The 15,397-nt window shown below is 55.4% G+C and overlaps 1 protein-coding gene across 1 annotated transcript in view; it reads right to left on the bottom strand.

The window, feature by feature from the left end:
* The window catches only part of ATOH8 (atonal bHLH transcription factor 8), a 36,246-nt gene that overhangs the window by 14,452 nt on the left and 6,397 nt on the right, over window positions 1-15,397 (bottom strand). The window contains exon 2 of the mRNA XM_011281182.3: window positions 11,439-11,630. Coding sequence (XP_011279484.2) covers window positions 11,439-11,630 — 192 coding nt within the window. The remainder of the gene's footprint in view (window positions 1-11,438; window positions 11,631-15,397) is intronic.

Below are 15,397 nucleotides of genomic sequence, written 5' to 3'. Positions count from 1 at the left end.
GACACAGAATCGGAAATAGGCTCCAGGCTCCGAGCCATCAGCCCAGAGCCCGACGCGGGGCTCGAACTCACGGACCGTGAGATCGTGACCTGGCTGAAGTCGGACGCTTAACCGACTGCGCCACCCAGGCGCCCCCAAAAGTATTTATTCTTAAACAAATGTGCAGGACCCTTACGCTTTCTTCATCTTTTACTGCTCCTGTTAACTCAAGAGACTGAACAAGTAAGAATCACTGTGTGGATAGGCTGAGGGGGTGAGTGGGCCAAAGTGGGCCAACCTTTGCCAGTAACCACACCGGCCGCCCACCCATGTCCCATGTGTGCATGCAGGTGGGGCTGCGGGGGGCAGGAGAGCACCACTGCCACGGACTGGGTGGGGTGATTCTCAGCAACACCTCTACCCACCTGGACAGGAACTCAACCTACCATGTAGGAGGCCCCCCATCTGGTCCTGACAGACGGTGCCTAGAGACCCAGCGGGACACCCGTGCGTGTGTGTGCGCGCAGGATGGACGGGGTGTCCTCTGCGCGGCGATGCAATCAAGTCCTCTGTGGCCAGCCCAGTCTGATATCCATTCTCTAAATCACTGGGTGGGGAGGGGACACTGGGGCCCCTCTGCCCAGTGCCCTGATGGACGTGGAACCTCTCTGACCACACAGCATTTCCAGCTGACAAAGCCCTTTCTCAGCCATTGTCTCCTTGAAGCCTGCTCACCTGTGGCCATTTCCATCCGTGTTTTAGGAGGAGCAAAGCATAGAGAAGGCAAGACCCTGAGGTCACAAAGCCCATGAGTGGCTGGGCTGAGACTCAGACCCACATCTCCCAGTCCTGGGCCTTTCACTGCCAGACACTCTCTGCAGCTCATACCCACCTTGGGAGCAGCAGAGGACAGAGACGGTCGAGATTCAGGAGCACCTGTGTCATGGGGCTGAGGAGCCTGCCTTACCCCACCTGGCCTGCCCAGCTGTGTGACCTGGGTGACTTCACCTCTGGGTCCCAGTCTCCCCATCTAGCTGCCATGGTTAGGAATATGTGTCTCGGGGAGGTCTGGGTGGCTCAGTCAGTTAGGCATCCGACTTTGGCTCAAGTCATGATCTCGCGGGTTGGTGAGTTTGAGCCCCACATCATGCTCTCTGCTGTGGGCGCAGAGCCTGCTGCAGATCCTCTGTTTCCTTGTCGCTGCCCCTCCCCCACTCTCTTGGATGGATGGATGGATGGATGGAAGGAAGGAAGGAAGGAAGGAAGGAAGGAAGGAAGGAAGGAAGGAAGGAAGAAATGTGCGTCTCCAGAGGTTGCTATAGGAGTTAAGTGAGTAACAGGCATGAGAGGACTCTGCAAAGTGTGAAGCACAGCACAGAGAGGTACATGGTCACTAGTGGCCTAGCCTGGTCACCCAGGTTCTTTGAACCTTAGTGTCGTCAACTGAAAATGGAGCTATTGGCACTCACTTTGCGGAGCCACGGCGAAGAGGGAGCAAGCTCACGGAGGTGGGGTTCTGGCACTGTGGTTAAGGTTAGGACACCGGTTAGCCCCACTGAGAAGAAAACCACCCTGTCACAAATCAGGGCCAATGCTCCAGGGATGTCACGTAGCTGCATGTCACGAGCCCGCTGCACTCCCAACTGAGAGATCCTGATGTCTTTCTCACTTTCAGGGGGAGCACCCCTTCTTCTAGGACAGGTAGGGGATGTCTGGGCAGGACGACTGAACTGATGAGGAGAAAGGCTCTCTCCAGCAAAGCCCCTGTTCTGCCTTTGGATGTAACATGAGGATGAAGTGCTCAGTGCTGTGGCAGCCACTATGTAGCCATGAGATGAAGACAGAAAGAAGTCTCTGCCTTCAGCCTAGGAATACTCAGCCCCAGCTGTGTGGATATTAGTTGAAGGAATGGTGTGTCATTATTTGGGGGCCTACTATGCACCAGAAACTGGGATGCAAAAATGAAAGGGCACCCAGTCTGATTGGAGAAGCAGGCACTAAATAAACACTGTATGCCGTGAGGTAGTGTAGTGTGGGGATTATAATATCACATAATATATCCTGTAACACACCAGCTAAAAGTGTAACAATATAACATGGGCTCCAGCACGTCACATAACAGAACATCTTACATCGTTACTTCACAGTATATCATAGGACACTCTCCTGAATTAGACTATATACACCCCTGTGGTAAAGGCAAGTAGAGTGGCCATGCTATGAGGCCCTGAGGAGGAGGCTGGGGTAGGGGTCAGGGAGGTCTTCCAGGAGGAACTGAGCCTTCCAGAATGAGCAGGAGTTAGCCAGCCAGACAGGGGAGAAGGGCATTCCAGGCAGAAGGAACAACATGAGCACAGAGGCCAAAAATAGCCCCTTTGGGCGAGGAGTTCCTTGTTGCTAGAGTGTAAATTGGGACACAGGGAGTGACCGGCTGGAGCCAGGTCACTTGGGGGAGAGTCAGGTGTCCTACGAGGGGGTGTGGCCTCTACTCTTGGCCTGTGGGGAGCCCCTGAGGGTCCCGAGCAGGGAGTGAGGTGGTCAGACCTGGCTTCTGGCTGAGCTGCTAGGAGGGGCTCAGGTGGGGGCCCACAGAGCCAGAGCAGTTGGGCAGCTGGGCCAGGTCCCAGGTGGCTGTGAATTCTGGGTGGAGGGCAGGAAGGTCTTGAAGGAAGGAATGGCTCCCTACTTCTCCCTCCAGAAATATTTTTACTAGGAGCTCAAGGAAGGCAGGGATTGATATCTTCCCCTAGAACCAGCTTTCTGGTGTGCTAGGGCAGATAAAAGGGGAGAACCAGTTCAAGGACAGGCGAGGAACGGGGGCCTGCAGCCACCCCTCTGATCTGGGCCTTCTGCTGTGCTGGGTACAGTGTTCAAGGCTGAGCAGGGAGCAGGGAAGCCTCAGGGCTGGAAAGCAACTTCTGGTCATTGGGCTGACTCTACATTATAACCAGGGGCCTGGGGCCAGCAGTCACTCCTCCTTGCCCGGCCCCCCGCCCCCCCCCCCCGCACCTTTGGCCCCACAAAGACCAATTTCTCAGGCAGAGGACATGGGAGAGAGGAGGGAGTTCACGAAACAGCTTCGCGTACTTTGTGCATCAATCCTTGAGTAGATCCGGAAGGCAGGCTAGGCATCTTCCAGACGGGACACTTGAACACGGCCACCCAGTCACACAGCCCTGGGGCAGAGCTGAGGCTGGCTTCAGAGTCGGGGGCCCAGACACCTGCCCACTGACACCAAGCAGGGAGGGTAGATCTCAGCCCCCTCTGAGCCCTTCAGATGGGGAGATTAATGGCCCTGAAATTGTGATAAACATAAATATTTGGTCCTTCTGGAGCTGTCTCTCTCCAACTAAAACTGGGAGGGGAGGAGAGAGAAAAGGAGGGCAAAGGAATGAAATGCAGGGGCCTGGGTACAGTGTAGATGAGACACACAGATGCCCTCCAACATCCACAGTCCTTGGCTTGTAAGAAGCCAGCCACCCACAGCCACGGGACAACAGACTTTTCCCACTGCTGCGGTGAGGGGTTCCGGAGCTTCCAGGTCTGCTGGGGCTGTGTGGGGGCAGACAGTGGGAAAGGGGTGCAGGGAATTGAGAAAGGAAAGGGGAGACCCCAGTCCCTTGGCCCTGACCTGTGTCCCCCCCCCTCCATATCAAATCAGCACCCTCTGACACTTGGAAGGCATCCCTCTTCCCACCTCCACCTGGCAGCCTGGGGCCCGAGTCTCAGCTCCACATCGGTGCTCCAAGGGGTATGAGGAAGGCGGGCCACGCCTTGCCATCTTGCTTCCTCCCGGAAGCTGGTGTCGCAGCTGCCGGCCCTGCCCCAGCACCCGTGGCCTCCGGACAGACCACAGGGTGACTGCTCCCAAGAGGTGCCCAGATTCCAGGCACACATCTCCCAGAAGCTTCTGGGACAGCCAGTTCTTTAAAAAGCCTTCATGTCATACTGCAATCAGCTGAGGGGCCCAAGCACAAGGGTGTTTATGAATGCCACTGTTCTCCCAAAGCATCTCCACGTTGCTCTCTGATGAGCCGACGAGGGTCTCTGCGTTATCTCTGCCCCACTGACGTCGCTGGCATCTTTTGTGCCTGGGTTTATGACTTTCTGCCTCTCGTCCAAGACCTGAGCATTGATGGCCTGGGCCTTGCCCATAGCGCGCCCTCCCAGGCACCTTCTTTCCCGTCTGTCCTTCCCTACCCCCCCTGCACCACCCCCCCCCCCGCCCAGGTTTTATGAAAACAGTCACTTCCAACTCCCTCCAACTCTAACAGTTTTGAGAAGGAAAGGATTCTGGCAGCATCCAGGAGAACTAATTAGGTGGTCTTCAGGCACCTTGGAGGAAGAAGAAAAGTCATAAGTGGTGTAAGAAGAGGAAGAAACAACATAAAAAGAAAACGAGGGGAAACAAAATAAAAACCAGAGATAAAAAGTCAAGAGAAAACGGCGGCGCCTGAGAAACAAGAATTCCAGCCGCCAACTTTTACGGCGTCCAGCCCTGTTATTCATAAGTGAGTTTCCTCTCTCACAAAGGACCTTTTGCACGGTTTTCCCTTCTGCCTCCAAACCAGCTGCTCGCGCTGTTGTATCCTGAGTGATGATGAGGCTCTGAAAGGGTTTTTTGGGAACAGATGGCCAGGGGAGAGCTGGGGAATGTGCCAGCAGAGGGCTGGGCGGGCTGCCAAGGCCTGCGGTGACTGAGTGCTTGGGCTTCCAGCTCGCGTGCTTTCCCTGCCCTCTGCCCTCCGTGGCGCCAGCAGGCCTTCCCAGCGAGCGCTCGGAACATCTGGAGTCTGGGGCTGCCAGGAGGGGGGGCCGCGGCGGCCGAGCGGGGGACCCTCTGTTCCAGCGAAGCTCCCATGGACTCGCCACCAGGCCCGCCTCGCAGAACAGCTAATCAAAACCACAGCGCCCCGAATGGGAACCAGGCGTGCTCCCAGCTGCAGCCAGAGGCCGCCAGGCGACTTAACCCGGTGTCAAGCCTCGCTGGCGGTGCAGCGCTGGGGGTGCGCGGGGCTGATGACACCCCCAGCCTACCCCACCCCGCGCCACCCCCAGCGCCACCACCGGCGGGCTATTGGCTCCCTGCAGCTAAATGCAGCCTCCACGTGCTGCGGCCCGGCCGCTTACATAAGAGCTGCTGCTCGGGGCAAGGCGCTGCACCCGGCATTTGCTGGGGGCCCTCTGGGCGCAGGCCACCCCAATGGGCAGTGGGTGAGCCTGGGGGCCCGGCAGGCCTCCAGAGTTGAAGGGAGGGCATGGAGTTTGGAACCAAAGAGACACAGGCTGGAAACGGCTCCACCGCTTGCTAGCCATGTGGCCTTGGGCAAGTGCCCTCCTCTTGGCCTCGGTTTCCCCTCTGTGCAAGGGGGAAGGAGGTCCTAACTTGTGCGGTTAGTGTAACGTGAGGTAGAGACAACGTATGTGAGGTGCCTGGCAGACAATGGGCACTCATGGTTGGCATGACCGTAGGGGGCAGCTTATTAGCACTATTACTTGTGCACAACCAAACATTATGCATGTTTTTTGGTATGAGTCCATGAACTTGAAAAGCCAGGGGATTTCTGAGTTGGCTGCACGTTCACCTTATGGGTGTGACACCAGGGGTTTGGGCTGAAGTGCTGGAGAGGGGAGGGGTCCCCCATTCAGAACTATTCATTCTTATCTGCCTTTTGGTTGGTCAGTCTTTCGTCCACCCCAGGCACCGCCCCTTCCAGAGATAGTCCTTCCTGGGGTTCCATATGAAGTTGTTACCTGACTGCTATAAATTCCGGAGATTTCCTTTCTGGCACTCCCGGAGAAAATGCCAGCCCCTTCTCATATGGCAACCTGTTGAATCCTTCCAGCAAGGCGGCAAGGAAGGCATGTGGGCTCTCACTGTATAGATGAGGGAATGGGGGATCAGAGAGGTTAAGTGACATGCCTAAGGCCACACAGCTGGGTCTTGCCCATGTCAGGACTCTCCCCCACAAAACTCTATTCTTGGCCTACTTCACAGTCTTCCTGAAGGTCTCCCTGTTCTGCTTTCATATGTCTTAAAGTTACACAACAGCACCAGAGAGAACTGAAGAGAACTGTAGGGTTCAACCTACCCCTCCCCCAACCTACACAGACACCCTTTCTCCAGTGTCTTGGACCAAGGGTCATTGAGCTTCTGCAGAGATTTCCAGAGGGACACCCCGGCTCAAAGAGCAGCTGGCGGGAGGATGGGAGGGGGGTTCTCGGGAGGGTCTCTACATTCCCAAGGGTGATCCGTTAGAGCCTCAGCGGGGTCTTCCCATGTCTCTGTGACCTTCTGAGCATGAGTGGTTGGTTCTTTCCCGCTGTGCCCAAGATGCCAAGTTTTCGCTCGTGGACAGCATGCTGGGGAGAAGGGTGCATGTCAGGAGCAGAGCTATTTGGAAAAGGGGACAGGAGGCGGGCGAAGAGTGCGTGAAAGCAGAGAGTAAAGCAGCGCCAGCCTCCACCCCACCCTGGGACCACCCGGGGAACATCGGAGGGCCGACTTCTGCCTTCCTTCCGGGGAAAGCTGGCTCTGAGCTCACCTGTGAGGCTCCCCAGCCAATGATCCCTCCAACCCAGTCCCTGCCAGACTTGTGGACTAATGATGTCAAATGTGAGAGGAGAAACGGCAGCTGAGAGAACACTCTGTTAGAGCAAACAGCTGGCGACAAACGTCTATGTAATTGGAATGCCAGAAAAAATAAATTGCATCCATTTTTATGACTAGAAGGGAATTTGATGGTGGTTTCCCACCCACCCCCCTTTTTTCCCAGCATAGATGGACTCTATGGGCTTTGAAGGCAAATGGTATTTAACTCAGTAACTTGGCCGGTAGGATTTGGAAATAGAACCTCCTCTCACACACCCACTTCCATGTGGGAGGCAGAACAGGGAAGGGTAGGGCCGCTGCACCCCTCTCTGACTGGCTAAGGGACCTTGGTCAAGTTCCTTAGGTCTCTGGACCTCAGCTTCATTATCTGTGTAATGGGACAGCATCAGTACCTCCCTCGTAGGCTTGGCAGAAAGAGTCACGAGTCGATACATCACAAGATCTAAGCACCACGCCCGACACGTAGTCCAGGCTCTAAGAACATCAGGTATTACCGGTGTTCCCGGGACACAATGCACTGGAGACCCAGCAGTCCCTGTGAGAAACTTTCAGGTCTGTGTAAGATGCAGGGCACAGGGAAAGTAAGAGTACCACGTTTAGTCATTCAGACAGAAAAAGGGGCTGAGGTGACCTCAGCTCAGAAAGCCCAACCAGAAAGGGCCTCAGAAATCACTTCTGGTGACAACTCGCCTCAGAGAAGTGGACACTGAGGCCCCAGTGCAGATGACTATGTACATGCAATGGGGACGGAGCCAGGGCTGTGCCCCTTGGCGGATACTCTAGGGACACAGGAGGCCAGGCACACCAGCAGTTGGGTCCAGCCAGAGCAGGAGCTCTTAAGACTGGGCCACATGCTCCGGGGCTTGGGTACAGTCCACATAAGGCTCTGGGCTCAGCCAGTCGGTAAAGGGCCCCTCAAAACACCCTTGGCTCCCATGGACCCCCAACCCAAAACCAACGTACCACCTCCGCTTGTCCCCAGCACCAAAGCTACAGAAGTCTGCACACAAGATGTTCTTCCGAAAAGGAGCAGGTCACCCCGGGACCTGCCATCACCAAGAAAAGCCTCCCCCGCCTAAAAAGCAGCAGGAAAAGAGGGAAGACATAAGCGTGATGGAGCTGCATCAGCTTCAGGGCTTCCTCCGGCCCAGATCACCCAACGCGTTAGGAGCAACCTCCAGTCTTGCAGAGCCAGCCTCCCTCCATCTGGCACAGTCCTGGGGGTCCCTAACCGCTGCCCAGGCTTCTGGGACAGCGCTTAACTCGGTGCATCATGACGTTTTCTCTCTCCCCATCCCCAAATAGCCTGCAAGCAACTTGAGGGCACGGACTTACTGGCCATTTAGCACTAGCGTTTAAACTATGCCTTCAGTGTTAGTAGCTGTTGTTATTACCATTATTATTATTACTCAGTAGGTTAAAGGCGCTGGTAAGGGGCGTCCTCGATTGTGGGAAATTGGTCCTTTCCTATTCTGCAGGTCTGGCAAGGCCCACCCGGCCCAGGTGTGAAACAGTCTTGCTGCTCTTCTTCCTCCTCCTCCTCCTCCTCCTCCTCCTCCCCCTCCCCCTCCCCCTCCTCCTCCAAAGCTCCCAGGAGTTGCTGCTTTAAAAACAGGAGCTGCAGAAACATGGCCCAAAGCCAGGTGCTTAACGTGCATTATCTCCAGCTACAGCCAGAGTCAGAACTGCGTTCTCCAGGGCCCATCCACTCCTCCCCACCATCTCTGGGCTGGGCGGCCTCACCGGCTGACACAGGCCTCACCGCACAACAGGGGCTTCCAAACGAGGCTCCGAAACCTCAGAGTTGTGTCCCATGAAGACCAGAGACAGAAGACCCACCGGTCAAGGGACACCGATCTCCCACCCCTGGTAGGGAAGGGCTGAGGTGAGGCAAAAGGATGCACCTGGGACTTGGGGTGGGGAGCACTGAATTCAGATTCAATCCCATTCTTAACACAGGTCTGGCGGGTGGGCAAGGCAGCTCATTAGCGCTACAAGGGATCTCAGATGACACGGTGTACAATCTCTCAAGGAGGCGTCCTGAGAAGGGGTCGCCCGGCCTCTTGGGGACACATGAACTGTGTGAGGGAGCCATCAAGTGGGACAGCTGGCTAAAGATGCTATCAGTCATACCGGTGAGGGTCACTGCCATCACAGCAGCTGTTTATAGAGGACTTCCTTTGAGCCACTTACATTGGCACATGTTTTCTAGTTTGTTCCCTTCTTTACTTTTTATCTCTCTCATTAGGATTTAAGCTTGGCTCACCCCCATCCCCAAATCCTCAGTGGCCACAGGGGAGGGGTACAGAGGCTTGATCTGAGCCCCAAATCCATATACTCTGTGTACAGGGACTATGGAGGGTCAAGTCTCAGTGTGGATGGAACTCACTGCACATGCTCAATGAACATTGAGTGAATGAATGAATGAATGAATGAGTGAATGATCAAGTGAATTTCCAGGGATACAGGTCTCCTTCATTCTGGTTAACAAAAAGGTGGCCTGCCCCAGCCACTCAGGGCCACTGGGCAGGTCACTAGAGACCATCCCTGAGGAAGGACATCTCAGAAGTCACCTCACCTGCCTGGTGACAGAGAGGCAGGGAAGCACAGGTCACAGAAATGGGGTGGTGCTGTGAACCCCCTACCTGCCAGGGCAGAATGCTGGGGCTGGAGAAGTCCTCAGATGTCCCGGCAACTCCAGGACCCTATCCGTCTAAGTCCTCTCAGCAGAGCTGACTGTGTAGGCATAGCCCTTGGGAGATAGCAGCCCGGGGACAGTTAGGAGGATGTGATGTGGGTTGCGAGCAGCCCCATGCCCTTCTGAGGTGAGGCAAGACCTCTGCGTGGACACACAGGCTGGAAAGGGCCTGAGAAATCACTGATGATGCTCCCACTGTGCCCATTTATCAGTGAGAGAACTGAGGCTCGAAGAGGTTAAGAAATGGGTCCAAGATGACACAGACACAGCTGTTAGGTGACTGTGAACTCGGTTCTTTGTTGCTCTGAACTGCCGTCTGCCACCTCAGTCTCCCAATCTGGACAATGGGAAGTTGGACCAGATGGCCTCTAAGGTGTCTTAGATTTGAAGTGATTTTAGGGGAAGCCAAAAGCTCATCTCTGCTGGGACTCATCTTGACCCCACTCCCCTGCTGTCCTCCCCAGCCCAGGACGTGGTCTGCTCCAATCAAGGAATAGGGAAGAGAGGGGGCCTCAGCACTGTCTTGCTGCATGGGGGGACTTTGGGGGGCAGGTGAGGGGATGAGGGGTGGATTTGGAGCAAATGGCGCCTGACCACCCTGCCCATCCACACCTCGGGACCGCCCGAATGCCACGGGAAGTTCACCCAGAGTTTACAAACCTCCTTTGTCACAGAGCCCTGCATGGAGCCATCAATCACGCCCTTAATTTACCCGTGTCACTTTCCAGAGGAAAGCCGCCCTGCCAGCAGCCAGTGGCGCTTCCTCTCTCACCCACTTGATGAGGATTTCATCTAATTGGTCCATGTTAAATCACTCCCAGGAATGCAACGTACAATTACTGCAGCAGTGGCTGGCGGTGAGGACGTGCCTGGCCCTCCTTGGTGGAGGCAGGAGAGTCTAGGGGGGGCCTCCCTGGCTCAGGGCCCAGAGGCCGCTGGGAGAACCCAGAGAGGAGCCTGATGGAAAGGGGGGCCGGAGGAGGAATGTCAGGGACAAGAGGGAGAGGCAGGTCAGGAAGGAAGAAGGAGGCAGCAGGAAGGAGGGAGGATGCCAGCCACCGGGTTCCCCCACCTTCCCCATCCCTGGATGCCCAGGGGAGCCAGGCGTCTCTCACAGCCTCCACCCTCCTCATGGACACAGCCTGGGTCCCACCCTCTGTGTCTCTTCCCCTAGCCTCCCAGGAACAGGCATCCAGAGGGTTGCCACAGCTTTGCCCGGCACTGCCTGGCACTGACCCCCAAATGGAAAGGCTGGAAGCACAGGCCATTCAGGGACCACAGCTGTGCCCACCACCTTTCCTCCTGCACATATTTCTCTAAACACATCAAGCTCTGTACAGGCTGTTCCCTCGGTCTCGGATGCTCTTCCATGTTTCATCTTCCTGGCGAACTCTTGGTTATCCTTCTGGTCCCAGATCAAATACCACTTACACTAAGATGCCCTTTCAAACCACGTTGGGCGGGGAGGTAACCTGTCCCTCCTCTGCCTGGCCTTCCACGGCCCTCAGCAGAGACCTCTGAGACCACCCTGTACCATCCATATCTACTGGCAGAAGGGTCACTCTGACCATGCTGTGAGCTTCATGGGGCCTGGGGCCACATGCCTGTCACTTTTATAGCCCCTGCCCAGCACACTTTGTACGTGGGTGGGGTCGGCAAATCTCTCCACAATGAATAAATGAATTACAAATATCACCCGCCTTAATATACGGCCTCAGGTAATCCACAGGCCAAGTCACACTCCCAAAACGTGCCAAAGGGCTCTCCTGGGCTGTCACCCTGCTCAGAGGATCTCATTCTAATATAAATTTATTAGGGGCCACGTGAGCAAACCAGCACCAGAATACATAAAACCAGAAAGAGCTTCAGACACACCATCTTCCGCAGTAAGTGAGCAAATGAGCAAACCCAGGCCCAGAGGCCCAGGGTGACTGTCCAAGGTACCCACCAGGCCCATGACCAGTAGAGTCACCCCCATAATCCCAGGGGCGTGAGAAGCTCCGAAGGCGGAGCAACCCCCAGCAAACCTCTAAGAGGCTGATCTCGCTGGTCCCCTTAGAAGCCTCGGTGAGCGTGGGGTGCCCCGATTTCTCTTCCCACCTCTCCCATCCCCCTCCGGAGGCTGCTGCCCGAGTGGCTGGCACATACCTTACGCTTCTTGGCACGTCCCTCGGCCTGCAGGGTGCGGGTGCAGCGCTGCACACACTCGGAGAAGCTGAGGTTGCTGTGGTCGGCACTGTAGTCAAGGTCAGCCAGCCGCGCCAGGGACAGGATGTAGTTACAGGCAATCCTCAGGATGGCCAGTTTGGACAGCTTCTGCCCATATGAGTAACACGGCACCTGTGGGTTGAGAAGCCATCAGGAGGGGCTGCCGGGGGTCTCTGTGCTGAGCTAGGCCCAGCAGGACACCCCGGCCAGGCCGGCGTGGGGCCCCTCACAGTGACATCCCACCGCCTGAGAGGGGACGGCTGGGCAACAGAGGTGGCCTGTCTAATCCCCTAACACAGAGTTTATTTTCGAAGCACCTGCTGTTTTCCACACATACATCTCAACTCATCCACTCACAAACTCCGGGAGGCATCCACATTCCCACTTTGTAGTGGAAGAAACTGAGGCTCAGCTCATGCCCACGAGGCAATAGGAATGAAGCATATGAGCTCCCGCCATGACAGAGCTCTGTCCCCCACCCTCCCTAAGGAGTCTCTCAGAGAGAACGAACACATTTGTCAGCTCCCACGTTCCATTCATTCACTCACTCACGCAGTGACACTTGTTTTGCTGGGCACTTGGGGGTCCAACTCTGAACAATAACTTGATTCCTGGCTTCGGAGAACTCACGCTCAAGAGTTACGTTACAATGTCATAATGGAATTAGGTACCCAGGGTCCTGGGTCAAACGCAAGTGCTTAGCTGGGAGGGCACACATATGCATGGTTTTCTTTTTCTTTTCTCTTTTTCTTGATGCCCTCTGGACCCTAAGTGCTGCTGGGCATACAACAGGTACACAATAAATACAGCCCCAACCAGACATGCTTGTCAGTGACTCATCGCCAAGTACACACTAATTGCACACGGGTGTGTACGGCGTGAAGCGATGGAGCCTCTACCTTTTTAACATTGTCCTGTGTGAGCAAAAGGCAACGCAGACTACAGCTGAGTTCTGCGCGGTGACGTGCAGGCGATACTACAAGGCCCATGTGACCGGTGCTAACCGGTACAGCCGACTGCCCCTCTGATGCACACCGTTCACCTAAATGGCTGAAACGTGCTGACCCAGCAACCAGGGCTCTGGTCTCCTCTGCCCTCTGGCTCTCCAGGATCTATACCCAGCATCCATCCCTACCATCGCCGCTGGTACTGATCAACCCCATGCCATAGACTGCGTCACCCCAGCACATCCATTCAGCAAGTCTTTGGTGAGTATCCCCCATCTGCCAGGCACTGTTCTGGGCCAATGGTTCTCAACAGGGGATGATTCCGTCCCTCGGGGGACTGTTCGCAATATCTGCAAGACACGCCTAACTGTCCATCTTGGGGAGCAATGGAGGGGAGGTGCAACTGGCTCCCACTGGGGAGAGGCCAGGGTTGCTGCTAAACAGCCTGCAGTGCACAGGGGCCTAAAAGGCCCCCACCACACAGAATTGCCTGGCCCAAACTGTCACTGGTGCAGAGATGGAGAAAGCATGAAGAAGACAGTCCCTCAGATGGGGACTCTAAATGCATCATCTATTTTGATCTCACTTGAAACCTCACCTTGCCCAGGAGCTCTCTCTGACCTTCCCCACCCAACCCTAAGCCAGGGGGCAAGGGGCAGAGTGCAGGAGGGGGCACCTGCCCTTAACAGTGCTCTAGTAGCCCCCCAACTGTCCTTAATTCACAATCATCGCAACTAATTTAATGGCCCGTCTTCCTGTGAGCCGTTGGAGGAAGGGCCATGTCTGCAGGACCTAGCACAGGCCAAGGCCATAAACAAGGGCATTTGTTGAATGAGGGAATGAATGAATAAATAAATGACTGATCTACCTCCATGTTCCCCAGGTGTCTCCAGAATGTTTAGAAATGGGTTCAAAACCCTTCCCTCTCTCGGAGGATGAAGATTAGCTATTGAGGGTAGAGCTGAAGCACACGTACCTTTTGGTCATCTGGGTTCAACTCCTGACTCTAGCTCTCACCAGGGTGAGTGACATCACCTTTCCAAGCCTGGGTTTCCTCTTCAGATGCTCCCGGGACTGCCCTTGCAGCACGGTAGGGTTAAGTGAGATGACGGGTACATTCCACAGAGTAAGGCCTGATACAAGTCGGTGAGTTATTACTGCAGAATGTCTCCAAAGAGTGGCCCCAGAGCAGGTGAGGAGCAAGAGGCCGGAAGCCAGGACACAATGCCGGCTCATCGCCCCGCTCCCCCACTACTTGGGGTCCTGAAATGGCACCCACGTCAGAAGCGAGGTTTGCTGTCTCCTTTTGAAATCCCCCAGCAGCCAAGGAGTTGCCCCTCACCAAGCTGGGAAACTGAAGGAGGACCCGCTTGGTGACAGACAGCATGCCAACTCCTGTGCGCTCCCCCTTCCCACCTCCCATGCCCAGCCCTGGCTGCGGCTCCAAACCCATCCAAGAAAAGCCAAGAAAGGCCAGCAGAACAATGCACTTTGCCTGTTCCCAGCCAGAGTCCAGAGAATCCTGCTTTATCAGCCTGAACAAATAAGCAAGGTCTGTGGGACAGAAAGGATCCTGGGAGGCAGGGAGGGGGGATCTCAAAAGCCAGCCCAGCACCTCTGGCTCCTCTGCACCCCAGGAGGGAGTGCCTATCCGGCAGAGGCCCTCGGGCACTGAGCGCAGCTCTGTGACACAGGTCCCTGCTGCTGTTTTCACCCAGGAGCCACGCGGGGAGTCACCCAGCTCACTGAGCTCTTGGCCCCTGAACAGAGGGGCTTTCCTGCCAGTGGGGAGTAGGGATCTCAGGAAGGAGCCGCATGTGGGGATCCAGGGTCACTGCAGGATTACAGAGCAACAGATGAGGTCAAGGCCAACCTAGGGGCTCCTGTGCCAGGCTTGGGGCCACTTTTGTCACTCTGTCCCATTGCTTCTTTCAAAATCCACATCTGACAAGGAAACTATCCATCAAGCTCTAGTTGTATATCTGGTACTATGGGAGCAATTCACAGGCTGTTTGTCCCCCCTTTAAAACCCTCCCCCAAATAAAGATGGTTATCCCATCTGCACATGAAGAAACAGAAGAGTGACGTATTGGACCACAGTTCACTCAGCTAAGAGCTTAAGCTAAGCCAGGAGCTTGTCTATCTAGTACCCAAGGAAGGTACATGGCCACTGAGCTCCCCAGGATCCCTCCACCACAGGTGGCCATATATGGGACACCAAGGGCACCTTTGGGACAGCTCACTCCTCCTCCTCCTCCCCTCCCCTGGAGGGAGGTGTTCCTCAGCCCACTGGTTAATTCCAGACCCTCCTGGAATTTTTAAGCCCCAGAGCCCCGTTCAGAAGCACCCTGGCCTGGCCTGGCTCCTACAAAGTAAGAGTCTAGCAGCAGGTCCTCGTTCTGGAAGGTGGAGGTAGGGTGGAAAGAGCTGGTCTGAATCACAGACACGTATCAGTAGTGTGACTCTGGACAAGTGCCTTCACCTCTCTGAGCCTCAGTTCCCTCACCCGGAGAGTGGGGATGACAATGCCTGGGGACTCCACATGATTGTGGGGACTGGGCCACCTCTTGCTGTTTACTGTGACCTACTAAGGGTATTTTTGATACAGTGCCTATATTTATCTTTAAACTTTATTTATCTATAGTTTTAATACAATGCCTATATTTATGTTTAAAAAGTGAGGTAGAAATGATCACTTCCACTTTACAGAGAAGCATTTGATGCCTCAGCTGGGCTCCTTCCAATGAGCTGGAAGCAACTGCTTGAGGATTTGGATGAGCCTTTATAGCCAAAGGTCAGGGCACCGGCAGCCTGCCCTTCTGAGCTGGGGATGGAGAGTTCTGGACTGATAATCCCATGGGACCTTAGCCTTTGTGCATTACCAGCGACCCCACCACCTGCAGGGGAACCCCTCAGCAGCTGTCTGCGACCCTGGTCAGAGGACACAGGGCA

Source organism: Felis catus, chromosome A3 (assembly GCF_018350175.1).
Source record: "Felis catus isolate Fca126 chromosome A3, F.catus_Fca126_mat1.0, whole genome shotgun sequence".
Taxonomy (NCBI): Eukaryota; Metazoa; Chordata; class Mammalia; order Carnivora; family Felidae; genus Felis; species Felis catus.
This window is presented reverse-complemented; position numbering and strand designations above follow the sequence as displayed.